This window comes from Sciurus vulgaris (genome assembly GCF_902686455.1).
Source record: "Sciurus vulgaris genome assembly, chromosome: 5".
Classification (NCBI taxonomy): Eukaryota; Metazoa; Chordata; class Mammalia; order Rodentia; family Sciuridae; genus Sciurus; species Sciurus vulgaris.
In genome coordinates this window covers 9714046-9729832 of record NC_136465.1, presented here as the reverse complement: position 1 = coordinate 9729832, position 15787 = coordinate 9714046, and the positions used below count along the sequence as shown (strand labels likewise).

The 15787-nt window shown below is 46.0% G+C and overlaps 1 protein-coding gene across 2 annotated transcripts in view; it reads right to left on the bottom strand.

The window, feature by feature from the left end:
* Positions 1-5308: 5308 nt before the first annotated feature.
* The window catches only part of NUGGC (nuclear GTPase, germinal center associated), a 47815-nt gene continuing 37336 nt past the window's right edge, over positions 5309-15787 (bottom strand). Inside the window, exons 14-19 of one of the 2 annotated variants that reach the window (XM_079140370.1) lie at positions 14474-14631; positions 12936-13074; positions 12096-12204; positions 11334-11470; positions 8898-8988; positions 5309-5960 (exon numbers count right to left, since the gene is read on the bottom strand). In XM_079140370.1, coding sequence (XP_078996496.1) covers positions 5827-5960; positions 8898-8988; positions 11334-11470; positions 12096-12204; positions 12936-13074; positions 14474-14631 — 768 coding nt within the window. In that variant the 3' untranslated portion in view covers positions 5309-5826. The remainder of the gene's footprint in view (positions 5961-8897; positions 8989-11333; positions 11471-12095; positions 12205-12935; positions 13075-14473; positions 14632-15787) is intronic. The other variant, XM_079140369.1, reaches the window with a different exon arrangement.

Here is a 15787-nt window from a genome sequence, read left to right as displayed (position 1 = left end):
CCTCAATTGTGAGGCAGAACCCCCTTTGTGGCTGTTGTACGTAAAGAACCGATGGAGCCAGAAAGAAGCTCCTTGAGGTTGGCACTGCCGGATCTGATGGATAAGACAGTCCACCTCTGTTCAAGGGGTGACTTGAGTGACAACAGCCCAGAGCAGGGTGGACTTGGCCTCCTGACACTACCATGCCAAGAAACCGTGTCTGAGAGTAAGCGCTCCACCATGTGAGACAAGATCACCTTTTCTTCTCAATAACGCTGAGCCTTGCTTTGGAGAGACGTGCTTGCAAACTGTCTGTGAGCTGGCGGGAGGTGGAAGTCGCGGAGTTAGGTTTGTTCCTCTCTGCTTCAGATTTGACGGACTTGGCAGAGGAGAATCTCCATTCACTTCTGGCTGAAGCCTCAACTCAGCTCTGAGTTTTCCACTCAGAGGTGGAAAAGAAGCTGTTAGGAGCAGGGAGGCTGTGAGGAGAGACGGAGAGATGTCAGGAGAGAAGGGACCTCCAAAGGCCTCACCTGGTCCCTCTGCAGTCCAGCCTCTGGGTAGAGAAGGACAAAGCTGAGGCAGGAAGGGATTTACCTCCAGAAATAGAGTTAAGAGTCTGCTGCCTTCTCTCTCCTCCTCCACCACACTTTAAAATTATCTTTGGACATGCTACCCTGGACACTGGCAGCCATGGGCAGGTGACAGTTCAGGCCTGAAGGACTGGGAGACTCATTCCTGACATCCCTCACCTCTCGCCCTGCACACTCCCCCAGGTAAGCTGGAAAGGGTCACCCTGCAGAGCGGGCAGCGAGGCACCTGCCACCACACCACTTTAGACCACATCCCTTCTCACGCTGGTCTTCTCCCTCATTGTCAAGCCAGCAGCAGGGGATTCTCACTTTTTGATTAAAAAGGCCACAGGGCATTAACATGGTTGTGTAAATGCCAGAGATGTGTGTTCGAAACCTAAGCACAAAGGGACATCTGACAAATTCAAATTTTAGAAAATGCCTGTCTGTATTTCTCAAAAATGTCAATGAGATGTTTTATTAAAAATCCTATATATCAAAAGTATTATAGAAGACACATCAAAGCTGAGGAAGTGTTCCAGATTCAAGGAGTCAATGAGACGGGACAGTTAAGTGCAGTTTATGGTTCCAGGCTGGACACATGAACTGTAACTGGCTATAAATGATGACATTTGAATATGGATTTTAGATAAGATGATGATGTTGCATCGATGTTGAATTTTCAGAATTTGATGGTTGAACCAGGGTCAGGTGAGGGAACAGTGTTTTCATGGAATATGCTGAAATGTTAAGGGGCAAAGGGACATGGCATAGGTGACCTACTTGGAAATTGTTCAGGGAAAGTTGCACAAACACACCCAGTACACACACACAGGAAGCAGGACGGAGCAAAGTGGATGTGAGCTGCTACGGAGCCAATGCAGTGGGCGCGAGAGTTCTTTTTACTGTGATTGCAACTTTCTTTTAAGTCTGAACTTTTTCAAAGTAAGAAGGAAAGCGAAGGAGAACTCCAAGAGAAAAGAAGATGGAAGGAGCATTTTTTAAATAGAAGGAATTAAATGAACATGAAAAATACTCAACATCACTAACAACCCAAGCAGTGCAAGATGGTACTTTGAAAACTCTTCCCATTAACCTACCGCAGAAAGGGAGAACGCCTATATGAGGTCAGGGAGCTGTGACATGAGAACTCTCCTTCCTACTGGTAAGAGGATGTATTTCTGAAAAGCAATTTAAGGCTGAAATGCTCTTATACTTAGACCTTGTCCTGTAGTTTGGTTCTGTAATGTTGCCCAAAGGCCCATTTGTTAACGGCTGGGTCTCCAGCTTGGTGCTGTTGAGAGGTGGTACACCTTTAAGAGGTGGGGCCTAGTGGAGGACTGTAGCTCACGGGGGTGTGCCCTTGCAGGGGACTGTAGGACCCCTGTCTCTTCTTCTCTCCCTCCCCACCCCTCTATCTCCATTCCCTGGCCATGGGGTGAGAGCTTGTCCCACCATGTGCCCTCCTTCCCACCTGGATGTGCTTGCCATGCCCACCAGAGGCTTAAAAGCAATGGGTCTGGGTCATCACACACTGGAACCTCTAAAATCGTGAGCCGAAATAATCCTTCTCCCCTAAGTTGATTCTCTCAGTTATTTGTTATTGATGGAAAGCTAACACATATTGTAACAGAATTCTTCAAATTTTACCCAAGAGAAAAACATCAGAGATGGGGACAGCGTTTTACATAAAGGGTGTTCTCTCCAGTGTTATTTACAATGGAGAAACACAGCATCATCTAGGTGTCCAAAATTAGGATAACGGTTAAATACAGTTCTATGTGAGAATACTGTGTGGTCATTTAGTCTTGATTTTTGGTGGAATTTTTTTTAGCACACCAAAAAACTTTCTTTCTTTCAAATTGAAAATTATGAATCAGTCTTCAAGCAAGACAACCAAAAGAACCAACAGTACAATCAACAGTAGGAGAGTATGTATAGGACAGAATACAGGGCTAGGTGCTCTGAACTGAGCACCAACACCAACATCTGGGGGGGCAGCTGTCACATTGAGGAGAAACACTCTGTGGAGTCTCATTTTCAAAGACATGGTTTTCCTGGTGCACTCCTGCCCACCTCACGTTCTTCTTCATAACCCACCTTCCTTCCCGGTCTCCTCTACACCTGAACCCAGTCTCCTCTACACCTGCCTCTCCTAGCCACTCCCTGCTTTCCTGAGTGGGGTCAGTGGCCCGCCATGACTTGGCACCCATATGGAGCCTTTTGTCTAGACTGAGCAGCACCAAGATGCTAACTTCCAGAACTGGTAGCCCTTATTCCTGAGTCTCCTATTACCTGTGTCTGAATCCTCTTGACTCTGCCCTTGGAATTTAAGGTTTTCCTCCTTTTATTGGATCAGTCTGAACTTCTCTCTTGGATTTATGTCATTTCCACACTGCCTGTGGACGTGTCTTCCCGACTGGCAGATTTTCACTCTGTTCTTCAGGCAGTTAACACCAAACCCACTGCCAGTGCCAGCTCAAATTCTCTAAGCTTTGGCTGGAGTTAACTCCTTGGCTCCTGATACCAATGAGGTAATTTTAATTGGATAAACTAAAATTTGGTGGAGAGAGATATAAATCCAATGAGAACACAGCCCTCTCTTGTCATACATTTTAGTTCTACATATTGTAAATATATTCATATAAAATGTAGTTACATAGTTATTTAGAAGTGTGTTTAGTCTCCAAATATTTGAAGATTTTTCATATTTCTGTTATTGCTTTCTAATATAATGCCATTGTGGTCACAGAGCACATTCTGTATGAGTTCCATCTTTTTAAATTTATCAGGACGTATTTTATAACTCAGGATACAGTCTATCTTGGTAAATGTTCTAAGTCCTCTAGAAATGAATGTGTACTCTGATTCTCAGTAGAGTGTTCTGTAAAACTCAGGTGAAGTTGATTGATATTCTACCCAAGACTTCTAGATTCTTACTGAATTTCTCTACTTGTTCTATCAACTATCTAGAGGAGGTGCTGAAATTTCCAACTATAATTGTGGATTTGGCTATTTCTCTTTTGAGTTCTGCTAGCTTTTGCTTTTATGTTTTGACATTTTATTAGCTGCATAACTAGAATTATTATGGCTCTTGATAAATTAGCCACTTTATCACTATGCAATAGTCCTCTTTATTCCTCATAATAGTCCTTGCTCTGAAATTTTCTTTGTATGATATTAATATATAGATTTTAATTTTTAAAAATATAGATTTTCCATCCTTTTATTTTTAACCTATTTGAGTTTTTCCTTTTGAAGTGGATTTCTTGTAGACAACTTATAGTTGGGGCTTACTTTAAAATATAAAAATATAACCTGATAATCCCTGCCTTTGAAATAGTGTTTTAGACCACTTACATTTAATGTGATTATTCAGATGATTGGATTTAAGCCTACCATCTGGCTATTTTATTTCTATTTGTACCCTCTGATATTTAATCCTTTTCTCCACTCTCCTTGCCTCTTTCTGGATTATTTGAACATTTTGAACATTCCATTGTATCTTTTCTAGTGGCTCACTAGATATGTCCTTCTTGTTTTTCTAATGGTTGCTCTAGGGCTTATAGTATATATCCTTAACTTGTCACACTCTACCTTAAGTAATATTATATAAATATAAAATTATGTAAGTGTATATACCATTGCATAACTATACTTATAACATGACAGCGGGGATTATTTGACTCTTTTGACACTGGGACTAACAGTGAAAAGCAACTTATTAACTTACTGACTCTACTAGCTGTTCACCCTTCCACCGATGTTATTTTATTACTCCGTGTGACAAAATAGGAAGCACACAGGACTGCTTCTGCTGCCTCAAGAATAAACACTGTGGACTGAGCTGCAAGCTATACTTGACACTGTCTTGAACATCATCTTCACCTGAAAGAACGACTGACAGACTATGGTTATTGACACGTGGGCGTGCTCCACGATTTCTTGAAAATGAACAAAATCAATCTATCACTTCAAGAAAACAACCAATAGTACTTGTTGCCAATGGTAGGATGAGCTTTTAGGGGAAAACAACACAAGGTTTTATAAAACTTGTATCCTCTACCATGAGCTTGACAGCTTCCCAATACTTCAGGAGTCTCCCGATAAGATCGGTGAAGGTATTAATAAGTTGTATTGTACGATGAAATATGCCAAAATTTCAAATACCTGCTTAACTCAGTGAACAAATATTTTCAAAATGACCAATGTTGGATGCCATAAAAGTGTTCTTTGGTTCAAAAAATCCACACAAAATTCAAGATAAACCCATGGATTTTTTTTAAATTTTATTTTATTAAACCCATGGATTTTAATGTAATAGGGGATAAAAAGAAAGTTCACAGATGTGGTTTCAGACTGTACACTAAAACTAACCTTTAGAAAAACAACCAATTTGCAAGGTTGTAGTATCAAAGAATAGCCAGTAATTCGATAAAAGGGCAAATTAAAAATAGTTTTTTGTATTCCAACAGTGTGAGACAGTTTTCTTCATATACATCCACCAAAGATGCAAACTCAACAGACGGAATGCAGGGACAGTCAGGAAGGTCTAGCTGTCACCTGCAGAGCCAGAGATGAAGGATTTGAAAAGTGCATATCAATGTCACTCTTCTCACTGTTTTTTTTTTTTTTTTGAAAATAGTTTTTTTCACAAAAATGTTTATGTTAACATGTAATGGATTTATTATTGTCTTTTTAAGTTAATTCATATTTAAATTAGAATGAATAGATATTTAAATCTCTTTAGTTTTAATTTTATGTGGTTAATATCAATATGTACAGCCCACATAAACAAAAGTTTTCCCAGGTCCTCTGAAGGATAACAAAGTGTTTGAGGAGCACAGGCCTGGGATACAACACCCTGCAAGTGACAAGTCCAGGTCTCATGTCTCTCTCTCCCAGACCTTGTTGTTTCTATGGGACAATGCTGCCTGCTTACCCAGAAGCCTCATTGCTATTAAAATGGAAATAGAATTGAGTCCCTAAAGTTCTATTTTGCAATTTTTCCATAATATGTAGGTTTTTCAAAGTTTAGTGAAGCAAAAGTCTCTTTTCCTTAAGCTTGAGAACTTTATTAGGGATTCAAGCCTGTAAACTTTTTTTTAGCTATAAAATAAAATTACACAGAAGCAACAATATATTGGGTTTATATTGTGTATAAAAAGCCCAAACAGTTGGGAAATGTTCTTTATTATATTTCAAGGAAACAGAAGGCCTTCTGGTTACCCTGGGCGTACTTTCCATGCCCTTGAGGCTAAGCCCCAGGAAGTAGTTAGGTTCTGGGCGAGGCCTTGCTGGGCGACATTCTCAGGAAGTCCTGCATGCCCCTCCGCAGCTGCGCGTTCTCCGCCACCTCCCTCAGGCTCCTGTGGAGCTTTTCCATCTCCTTGTGTTCACTGCTGACATCTAGGAAGAGCAGAGGGCGCGCGTGGCGAGTTAGTGCCTCCAGAAAACAGCCCCCAAGAAACCCATCCTTGTCCCAGAATGGAAGCTCTGGAATGACGCTGGGAAATCAGCTAGTTCAGTCTCCTTGTTGTACAAACAATCCGAATCAGAACGGGTGTTCTCCCTTTCACCTGAAGGCCTGTGTCTGCGTGGGTCACCCTGAGAAGAATCACAAGACTTCCCACCAAAAACATGCCCCCGCCCCGCAGGGGAACTAGGGGGGTCCTGGCTAAGTCCTGCCCAGAGCACCAAGTGCCGGCTGGAAGGAGACACAACATACCCTCCCCTAGGCTATCTCCAGGCGCTGGCTGGTAGGCCTGTTGTCTGAGGCCTATGCTCTCTTCCCCCAATTCCTCTCCTCCCCTAGAATCTCACGTCAACTAGTCTAGGCCACGGTGTCCAGATTCTTGGTCAAATCTTGGCCTATACGTCTCTGGGAGATTGTTTGAGATGAGATTGACTTTTCCGTCTGGGGATCTTAAGTACAGCAGCCACTTCTCCCAATGCACGTGGGCCTTGACCAATCAGCAGAAGGCCCAAATAGACCAAAGCCCCCCACAACCCGCAGGAGGGGCTGCCCAGCAGCCTGCCTCGCCTCCACCTACTCTGCAGGCTCAGCCTGTTCTCTGGAGACAACCTCTGGACTCCACTGCAACTCTTTCCAGTGTCTCCAGCCTGTTGGCCTCCCCTTCAGACTTTGGACTCTGAGCCTCCAGGATTGTGTGAGCCAACTCCTTAAAATAAATCTTTCTACAGCTACACGTGTCCTGTGGGTCCTGGTTTTCTGGACAGCGTCCACCAGCAGAGTCCCCTCTGAAGAGACACTTCAGGCTGACCTTGGAGTCGGCTCCAGCCATTCTCCTGAATGCCCTCTATCCCACTCTATTCTTCGTGCCCCATTGGCCAGCTGGGCAAGCTCACCTTGAGCCTGGCCCGCAATGGGGCTCAGGCCCAGGAGGGCAGGTGGAACCCAAGGCACCCTGTCTTGGCTCTTAACTGGAGGCCTCCCTCCTGCTCACTGCTCTCCAATCCTGCTACCCACCTCGAGGCTACCACAGGGCCCAGCTCATGCAGGCTCCCCAGCGTCCAGCCTGAACCACTGCTGTTTTCTGAACTGCTAGATTGGGTCCCCGAGCAGGTCCCTGCCAGTGGGTCTTTACTTAGGGGTCACGTTCCTGGGGAGATCTTCCTTGACCTCTCTCCCCTTCCACCAGCATCCCCCCACTTAATTCCCCTGCCACATATTTTGCTTGATAGCTTGCTTATTGCCTGCCTCTGGCCCACTGGGCTGGAGCTCCATGAAGGCGGGTTTGTCTGTCATGGTCACTGCTGTGCCCTTAGCACCTTGGTGGGAACTGCCATTGCTTGGTGAGTGGATGCAGGCGGTCAATCTGGGGATCTCCATTCTTGCCAGTCAGGCAAGTCCTGAGAGCAGGGCCTGCTGTTTAGGTGACTTCACAGCCTTGGCACCTGGCAGTCTCCCTATACGATGCATGTTGGTGAAGAGGACCAAGCAGACTTCAGCTAGGCAGGCGGGATTTATATCAAACTGTCTGCGAGGAGCTTAACACAGGCTTGGGCAGAAGGTCAGGGGCAAGTCAGTGTGAGGGGTGCTGTTCCTCCTTCCCTGGGGGCAGTGAAGACCAGGCCAGATGCTCATCCACTCAGCTGGGATGGGGACAGTGCTTCCCAGGAAGGTAGGCAAGCACGGGTCATATGTTTAGAAGCAGAAGTTGTGACTTCTCTTTTGGAAATAATTCTGCCCACTTTAACCATGATTACTCAGCAATAGTATCAGGGCTATTTTTTTTTTTTCTAACAGATGTGCACAGGCACATGTTTTAAAATGTAAAAGGCACAAAGTCTCCACTCTCTCCTGTCTTCCTCCCTTCTGAGAGGCAACTAAATGTCACCAGTTTCTTATGTATCCCACAGAGATTTTTATGCATATATACAAACACATATGTATGTATTTCCTTTGTTTCTTTGACAAATGGTCACATACTACACACATTTAAAAATCTTTTTTCTCTTTCTCTTTAAAACACATTTCATATAGCTGAACCTCAGACAAAGCTGCTTTATTTTTATAACAGTGGCATGGTCCTCTACTGGTCTTATATCTAATCTAATTTAGTCAGTGTTCTATTGATAGATATTTGAGTTGTTCCAACTTGTGTTATTATAAAATATGCTACCCTGAATAATATGTCCTTGTGCCATATAGCCCATCAGGAGGATGTCGTCACGATAAATTCCTGGACAAAGGATCGCAGGACCAAGGGATGGGGACATTTTCCATTTTTCTAGAAAGGTCATGGTTGCTTTTCCCTCCAGTTTACTACAGCCTCCAGTTTATACGGGGCAGCCAGGTGGCGTACCTGGCAGGCCAAGGAGGTGGTTCCCCATCATGGGCACACATGGCTAGCACTGCTTTCCCTGGGTCCCAGTGCAGTGAAGGAGACCTTTCCCCACCACCACCAGAAAAATTGTTTGTTGTTGTTGTTGTTGTTGTTGTTGTTGTTGTTTTCCCCTAAGTAGCATCAACTTAAAAGAAAGGCTTTACCCAGAGAGCAGGGCAGCATTGCGAGTGGAAACTTGCCACTTGCCAGCTATGAAACCTTGGGCACATCAGCTGATCCAAGTCTCTAGTTCTGCATCTGCAAAATGGAGCCATAGCATCTCTCCCCGGGGGCTAATGTGAGCAGTCCACGGACAGCACCCATGACGTCTGAGTATAAGGCTTTGTCCCTGCTGGGTGAGTGGCAAAGGGTCGGCAGTTACCAGCATCACCATCTCCATTCTTTGCTCTGGAAAGTTCTTTACATTCAGAAAGGAGCAAGCGCAGCCAGCAGTGTCTGCACTGTGGCCCTCTATGCCAAGGCCTCACACACTTACCTGCCAGCTCCTTGCAGAGGCCGTCCCCCTGGGACAATGCGAGAGTCAGCATGGTGGCAGCGCTGCCCTTCACCTTTTCAGTGATCCCGCTCTACACGACAAGGACGGTCACTGTCAGGATGGCGTCGTCCAGGGGAAAGCAAATTCTGTAGAGGGAACCTCACCCCATCCCCCAGCTGGAGAGGGTCCAGACTGGAGCTGCCAAAGTCAGGCCCAAGGGTGAAGGACTTCGGAGTGCCAGGGAAGCACTTCCATGGGCTCCCTCCTGCCTCCGAATCCCCTTCCCTGCCTATGGAGACTCACGGGGACTGTCCCTCTGATGCTGACCAACTGAATCCAGAGCTAATGAGGAGGCAAGCGGGGAGGGAACAGCAGCCACAGAGATGGGAAAAGAGGGGACGCACTGGTCACTGCCCTACTATCCTGTCCTGCACTTATTCACTGATAACTGTGTACTGGGCACTGCTCTGTGCAATGGCAGGTCTGATTCTTTGCCCCAACACCTGAAAAATATCAATCTTCTTTCTACTCTTCAGTCCTCTTATCAACTAAAATCACTCTCTCCTCTTTGGTCTCTTGCCTTCTTTTGGAAAATACCAGAGTCCTTTCTCTAACTTGGTAGACTCCAGTTTTGAACCTGGATCTGCTGACTCCAAATCTTATGCCAGGCCAAGAGCTCAGCCTTGAGCCCTTCCCACCTCAGCTTCCTTATCTTTAGGATCAGGAAGAGGGAGCGCCACAGCTCCTAAAGCAAACGTAGCCACCTCACTGCAGAATGAAAACAAATCACCAAACCACACAACTAATACATCAGAGGCTGCTCCGCACATCTCGCAGAATGTCACTCCATTCCGAGTGAGAAGAACACTGATATGAGGTAATTTTTTTAAAAGGACAGTAAATCTTCAAACATAAAATATGTATAAAAAGAAATTCCATTCATTACTTAGAATTAAAATGTTTTAAACAATTAAAAGTTAACTGATATTCTTGCCAGGTGCAATAGTGGCACATACCTATAATCCCAGCAACTCAGGAGGCTGAGGAAGGAGAATTGCAAGTTCAAGGCCAGTCTCAGCAACTTGGCAAGGTCTCGTCTCAAAATAAAAAATTAAAAGGCTTGGGGATGTAACTCAATGGTTAAGTGCAACTGGGTTCAATTCCAGGTATCAAAAAATAAATAAATAAATAAATAAAATTTTTTTAAAAAAAGAGAAAAAGTTAACCGATGTTCTTAATTTTAGAAAAAGGATCAAGGATGAGATCCTCCTATGGCCTTACCTATTTATAACGACCTGTTTCTGTGATTTAAGATACACGTGTATATGGGCAATATATTAATCACTTTTTATTGGCTCTGTTTTCTTAAGCACCTGAGGGTCTGATTTCTACATATTTGATGGATGGAAATTGGCTCTATAGAGTTCAGCCATTCTCCTGCAGGTATGTGTAGACTGTGATGATATTCTAATATGCCTGAAATTAAACTGCTGCTGAGAAATGAGGTGCTCTTAGCCTCTTCGAGGTAGGTCCCCCGCTTTTTACTGAAGAGACAGGCATTTCCAGAATTGAAAGGAGCAGACGCTAGTGGGAATGCTTTGGGCAGCTGGTACGGTAACTGCTAGGCTTCCTCAGGTGATCAGGAGAGAGGATCAGCCAAGCCTGGACCGAGACAGAAGAACTTGGAACCTCATGTGAACAGTGAGGGGCCTACAGTGACCTGGACTAAGAGGAAGGCATTCTATCACTCGAGAGGAAGGGGCGGGGTCAGGAGGCCCAGAGCTGGGGCGATGGTCCGAGTGTACCTGACAGCAGCACTTAGGCCCAAAAGGACTGTTAGTAAACACCTTGCAAGGTAGGTGGGCTCAGACTAGATCTGTGCTGGGTACCGTACCTGGCTAACCTGCAGCCTAATGCTGACATTCACTTATTGGCATTTTATGTAGATGGGGGTCATTTCCCTTGTTTAAAAAAATCTGTCTTGAAATCGTGCTGTTGTTGGAGATGCTGGAGTAGCAAAGTCCAGCTCTGCACCTCACTAGCTGTGTGGCCTCTTGATTCACCGCTCTGTCTGACTTGGCTTCTGTTTAGATTGAGAACAATAACAGTGTTCACCTCAGAGACTGGGGCAGGGGGTTAGATGAGCCACTGCATGCGAAGAACTTAGCTCTCATCTAGCTACAGTGGCTGTTGTTCTATCGATGACCCGGGGAGAGGAGGGCTCGGGAGAGCTGGAGGGGTGGTGCCAGCATTCGGTGGCAGGGAGTGGGGAACACTGAGCGCCAGGGGCCTCCCCTTCCAGCCCACCAGGAAGAAGGCACCCAGCCGCACCTGGGCCCAATGCCTACTGTTTCTGCTACCCTCTGCACCGGCTCCCTCGACTCCCCTAGGAGGCTCCCCGCAGGGGACCTGGGCTCCAACTGAGGGCGCAGATACCTTCAGCTGCTGAAACTGGTGCCGCATTCTTTCTTGAGCCCTTTCAAACATGCCCTCGGCCACCTGCCGCTCCACCCCTCTTCTGATGACATCCTTCATCCTCTCACACGCTCTTTTGCCAGTGATCTGAGCTGCCTCTGGCAAAAACGATAGCCACAGTCACACCACAGCAAGGACATGCCAGAAATCTGTGGCATCAGAAAAACAAATAAGCAAGGAAACAAAGTATGTGTGTGTGTGTGTGTGTGTGTGTGTGTGTGTGTGCTTTTGCAGATAGGCATAGGTGCATATATCTAAATGTGTACCCACACGTGCAAACACACACAGACATACACACATAAAATTCATTACGTTAAAGAGTAGCATCACTTACTAGTTAGGTAACGATCATTCAGAAAACTTAATGAGTAAATTGAGCAGAAACTTACAAACTTACCCCCCACAAAACAAAACCAGGAGCCTGAAAGTGGGCCCATAAACACTTAAAGGAAATGAAGAACAAGAGCCGGATACCAAGCAGCAGCATGGAGGGGGTCCAGACCAGGGGAGGACAAAGGAACTGGGAAACACAGGGACAAAGGTCCCGGTTCACCCCCCCCTCCCCCCCCCCGCACCCTGCAGTTATCTGATCTCCACTTGTAGCCTGGAAGTGTGACAGGACTTAGGATGCAGGAAGACCAAGGACAGGGAGCAGTGCGACAGGATGCCCAAGTGCAAGGAAGACCCCAAAGGAAGAGGAAGCACCGTCCTCTGGAGCCCCACCTTCGTAATGGGGCTTCAGGTCGTTCTGAACGGAGCTGGTGACAGACTCGTAGATCCTCCTCTTCCTCCTGAGGATGTAGCCTTCCAGACCTCCCAGGATGGCACTTATCTGCAAAGCCATGTTGACACGAGGCCATCAGTGACATTTCCTCTGGCAGAGGCAGGTCAGGTGTGCCCGTGCATGGCCACCACTGTCCTCTGCCTCATGTGTTGGTTGGCTGTGGGCTCCTCTGGGCAGAACTCTGGCTTACGCATGTGTATACCTCACCGAGTGCGTCCACGACGCCTGGTCCCACAAACTACTCACTAAGTAAGTGCTGGGCTCAACCCAGGCATGGACAGGGAGGGTTATGGCACCGGCCATCTTAGGAGGCCAGAGGTATACCGGCCATCTCCCTATTCTTGCCACATGATTCGGACTGGCCCTGGACAGAAGTGAGTCACAGAGGAGAGTCCTGAGTTCTCAACACTAACAAACAACCTGCAAAAGCTGATTTTAAGCTTAGCAAAGCTTCACTGCTTTGGATGCTACTTCATGGTACTGGCAAAAATGACAGAATTAGTGACAATGCTATAAGGCGATGCACATTTTTGTACCTCTAAGGATGTTTTGAAGGTTGTTCCTGGGAACTGAGTCAACCCTACCAATTCGGCCTGCACCTCAGATGCTTCCTGTGGGGCACAGCGTGCCCACCTCCCTGGTGCCTCAGAGCTGCTTATGTTCCATATTTCACAGCGCCCCCTTCAAGGCACATCCAGACCCTGGGCACTCCAGGGTCTGAGTGGAGAGAGACAGGCGGCCTTCAGCTTCTGCCCAACCTCACTTTATAAGGAACTTACCTCCTGGATCAGGAAACGTTTTTGGTAGCTATCACACTTCCAGCCATTTCTTATCCCAATTTCTGCCATTTTCTCCTGCAAAGAATGTTTGAAAGCGTCTATATGAGGCATCAGAGCTGAGTCGGCAGGCTTCCCGGCCCTGCGGAAGAAAGCACAACAAGCGTGAATCTGTCTGGTGTCCTTTCATTCGCTCTAAAGAGATGAGTGAGGACATCTAACAATGAAATTGCTGTCACGGGCCAGGCACTGTGCTGGGCCAGGCCTGTGACCTACGGTAGCAGTGTGAGGTACCCATTTACTGATGGGAAAAATCGGGGCTCAGAGAAGATGGCTGATGTGCCTAAGGTCCCACAGGAAGTATGAGGCAGAGCCAGGCTTTGACGCACAAAGCTCATTTTCCTCCGGCTGACAAAGTGCTTTCACTTGACAGTGGGACTGAACTACACTTTCAAAGACCAGTAAGATTCGGGGCAGAAAAAGAAAGGGGATGATTCCCCAGGGGACAGCAGAGTCAATGATGTTTCAGAATATTCCAGAAGTAAGAAGCAGCAGATTACAGAGCAGAGAGCATGGGCTTTAAACCCTCGCTGTCTACTCCCGAACTGGGGGCACCACTGTACAGTGAGTGCTTCTGAATCTCCCTTTGCTCCCGGGTAAAGAGACAGAAGCCCCTTGGTAGGGTCATCGAGCACATGCTATGAGATGATGCAGGCGAATGCTTGGCACCGTGCCTGGGACCTCTTGGTTGCTCTCAGCTTCCCCCACGTTGGCTCCAGCAGAGGGCTGGCACCAGGCGGCCAGGCAGGGATAGGTAGGAAGGACGAGTTGAAGGCTGACTGAATGCCATTCTAAGGAATCTGGGGACTGGTACAGAGCTGTCACCAGGGTCAGGGTGAGTGAATGTGGAATGGCCTGATCCAAGAAGTGTTTAGAGAAAGGTAGGAGCAGGGACGGGGGCACCGAGGGGGACAGGTGGTCAACCAGGGGAAATGCTGGAGGAGGAGGAAGAGGAGACTGCCACCCTGGGGGCCAGGAGAACCTTTGTCTGTTAGGGGTGGAAAGAACTGGAGCTTGGGGGTGGGACCACAAGAGGGTCCAGCCCTGCCCGCAGCTCATGCCACGTTTGTGAGCACGCGTCCCAGACTCGGAGTTCTCCACAAGCCGCTTTCTCTGTTCGCATGCAGGAAAGGTTCTGAAGGCCATGTGTTTGCTTAATTCCACGCTCTCCAATCAAAATACCCTGTCCTGGGCTCCGATCACTAAGAAAACCATCCCTGCCGCATGTAGGAGAGACTTGAAAAATAATGGGAAACATAATATTAGTCTGAAAGCAACATCTCACTCCGCCCGGGGTCACCAGGGGAGATGGTTAAGTCAACCAAACCAAGATTGCTTTTGTGTTTTGCCAAAGACCGAGCCGTCCTCCTCAAGTCACAGGCTACCCTTTACTCTTCCAGATCCAAAGTGTAAATTCTTAAAGCCGGCTCGATGTTCTTCAGATGTTTGTTCATGCAGGAGCAAGATGAAAGACCGTTTACCTAAAAATGCCTCCGAAAACAGGGTCAATCTGGTCATAGATGGGCTGAGTGATGGCCTGGTTCAGATCAATTCTTGCCAGAGTCCTGGAGGCATAGATGCCATTTTTCAGGCAAACAGCTTTCAGGGTCTGGTGAAAACCTTGGTTTCCTTTACTCCTCTAGATAATTAAACAAGAAATTAGCAGAGTTAGTTGGCATTAACTAGAAAGTCACAGGATCAGAACAGCATTGCCTTTGGCTAAAGGTCATTACCAAGAACTACAGGAAGGAGTGGAAACATGGTCTTTAAACATGTCATCAAGCTAGACAGGGAGGACGGTGGTCACACCTCCAGGATGGCTGCGAGCCCCTGCCAGGGCTCCCAAGGTCCCCTGAGGTCACTCTGACTACAACCCTCCCCATACAGCACTTTATTTGGCAATACTCATTGCTGGGCTCCCAGACTGTCTGCTTGTGGGGCTCAGGAACAATATCTCCCCCATCTTTATGTCCTCCAGACCTGAACTGACTTAAGTAGTACTTAATAAGTATTTGTTAAATAAGCAATTATGGAATAAATGAATGAACACAAATGTGCTCTGACCTGAGAGTGAGTATATGTTTTGGATTTCTTGAGAATACTCCAAATTTGTATATTTTTCAATAAATAGTTAACGGAACACTTTGATTTGTATATCTTGGTGATATTTTCCCCAGGGAAACTAATTCACAAATTAGAGGGAAATTATTATAGTTAGACCTATGAGCCAATCAATTTTAGTCAGATAGTGACTAATAATAAGGAGAATAAAAATGTTTGCTAAAATATCAGTCGAGGGCTTTATGATCTTTAATCAATGAAATGAGCTTTAAAGGAATATATTTTAAGTGAATAACTGTACAGCATGATACAATTGTATAATTTTCTCTTTCTACTTAATAATTACAACATAAGCACACTCCAAAATTATTTTAAATGCATTCCAAAAATTGTTTTATTAAACCATGTAATGTCATATACAGAATAATTCATTTTATCATCCTCTTATATTTAGACAGACTATTTTACTATGTTAAGTAAAATATGTTATTATGCAGATGAGTGCCCAAATTTCTGATCACAAAAGCACACTGTTTATAGAATAGGAGGCCCTTCAGCATGATTGGGGTCAGAGAAAGCAGTCACTAAAGCAGCAGTGAGAGAGGGGACGGGTCCCAGGGAGGCCTGAAGGTGGCTGGTGCCCCTCTCCTTCTCAAAGAGTGCCCCTTTGTGCCTCATCTTCTTGGCACACGCTTGGTCATCCACTCTGTGATCTGGGTTCTTCTATTATCAGA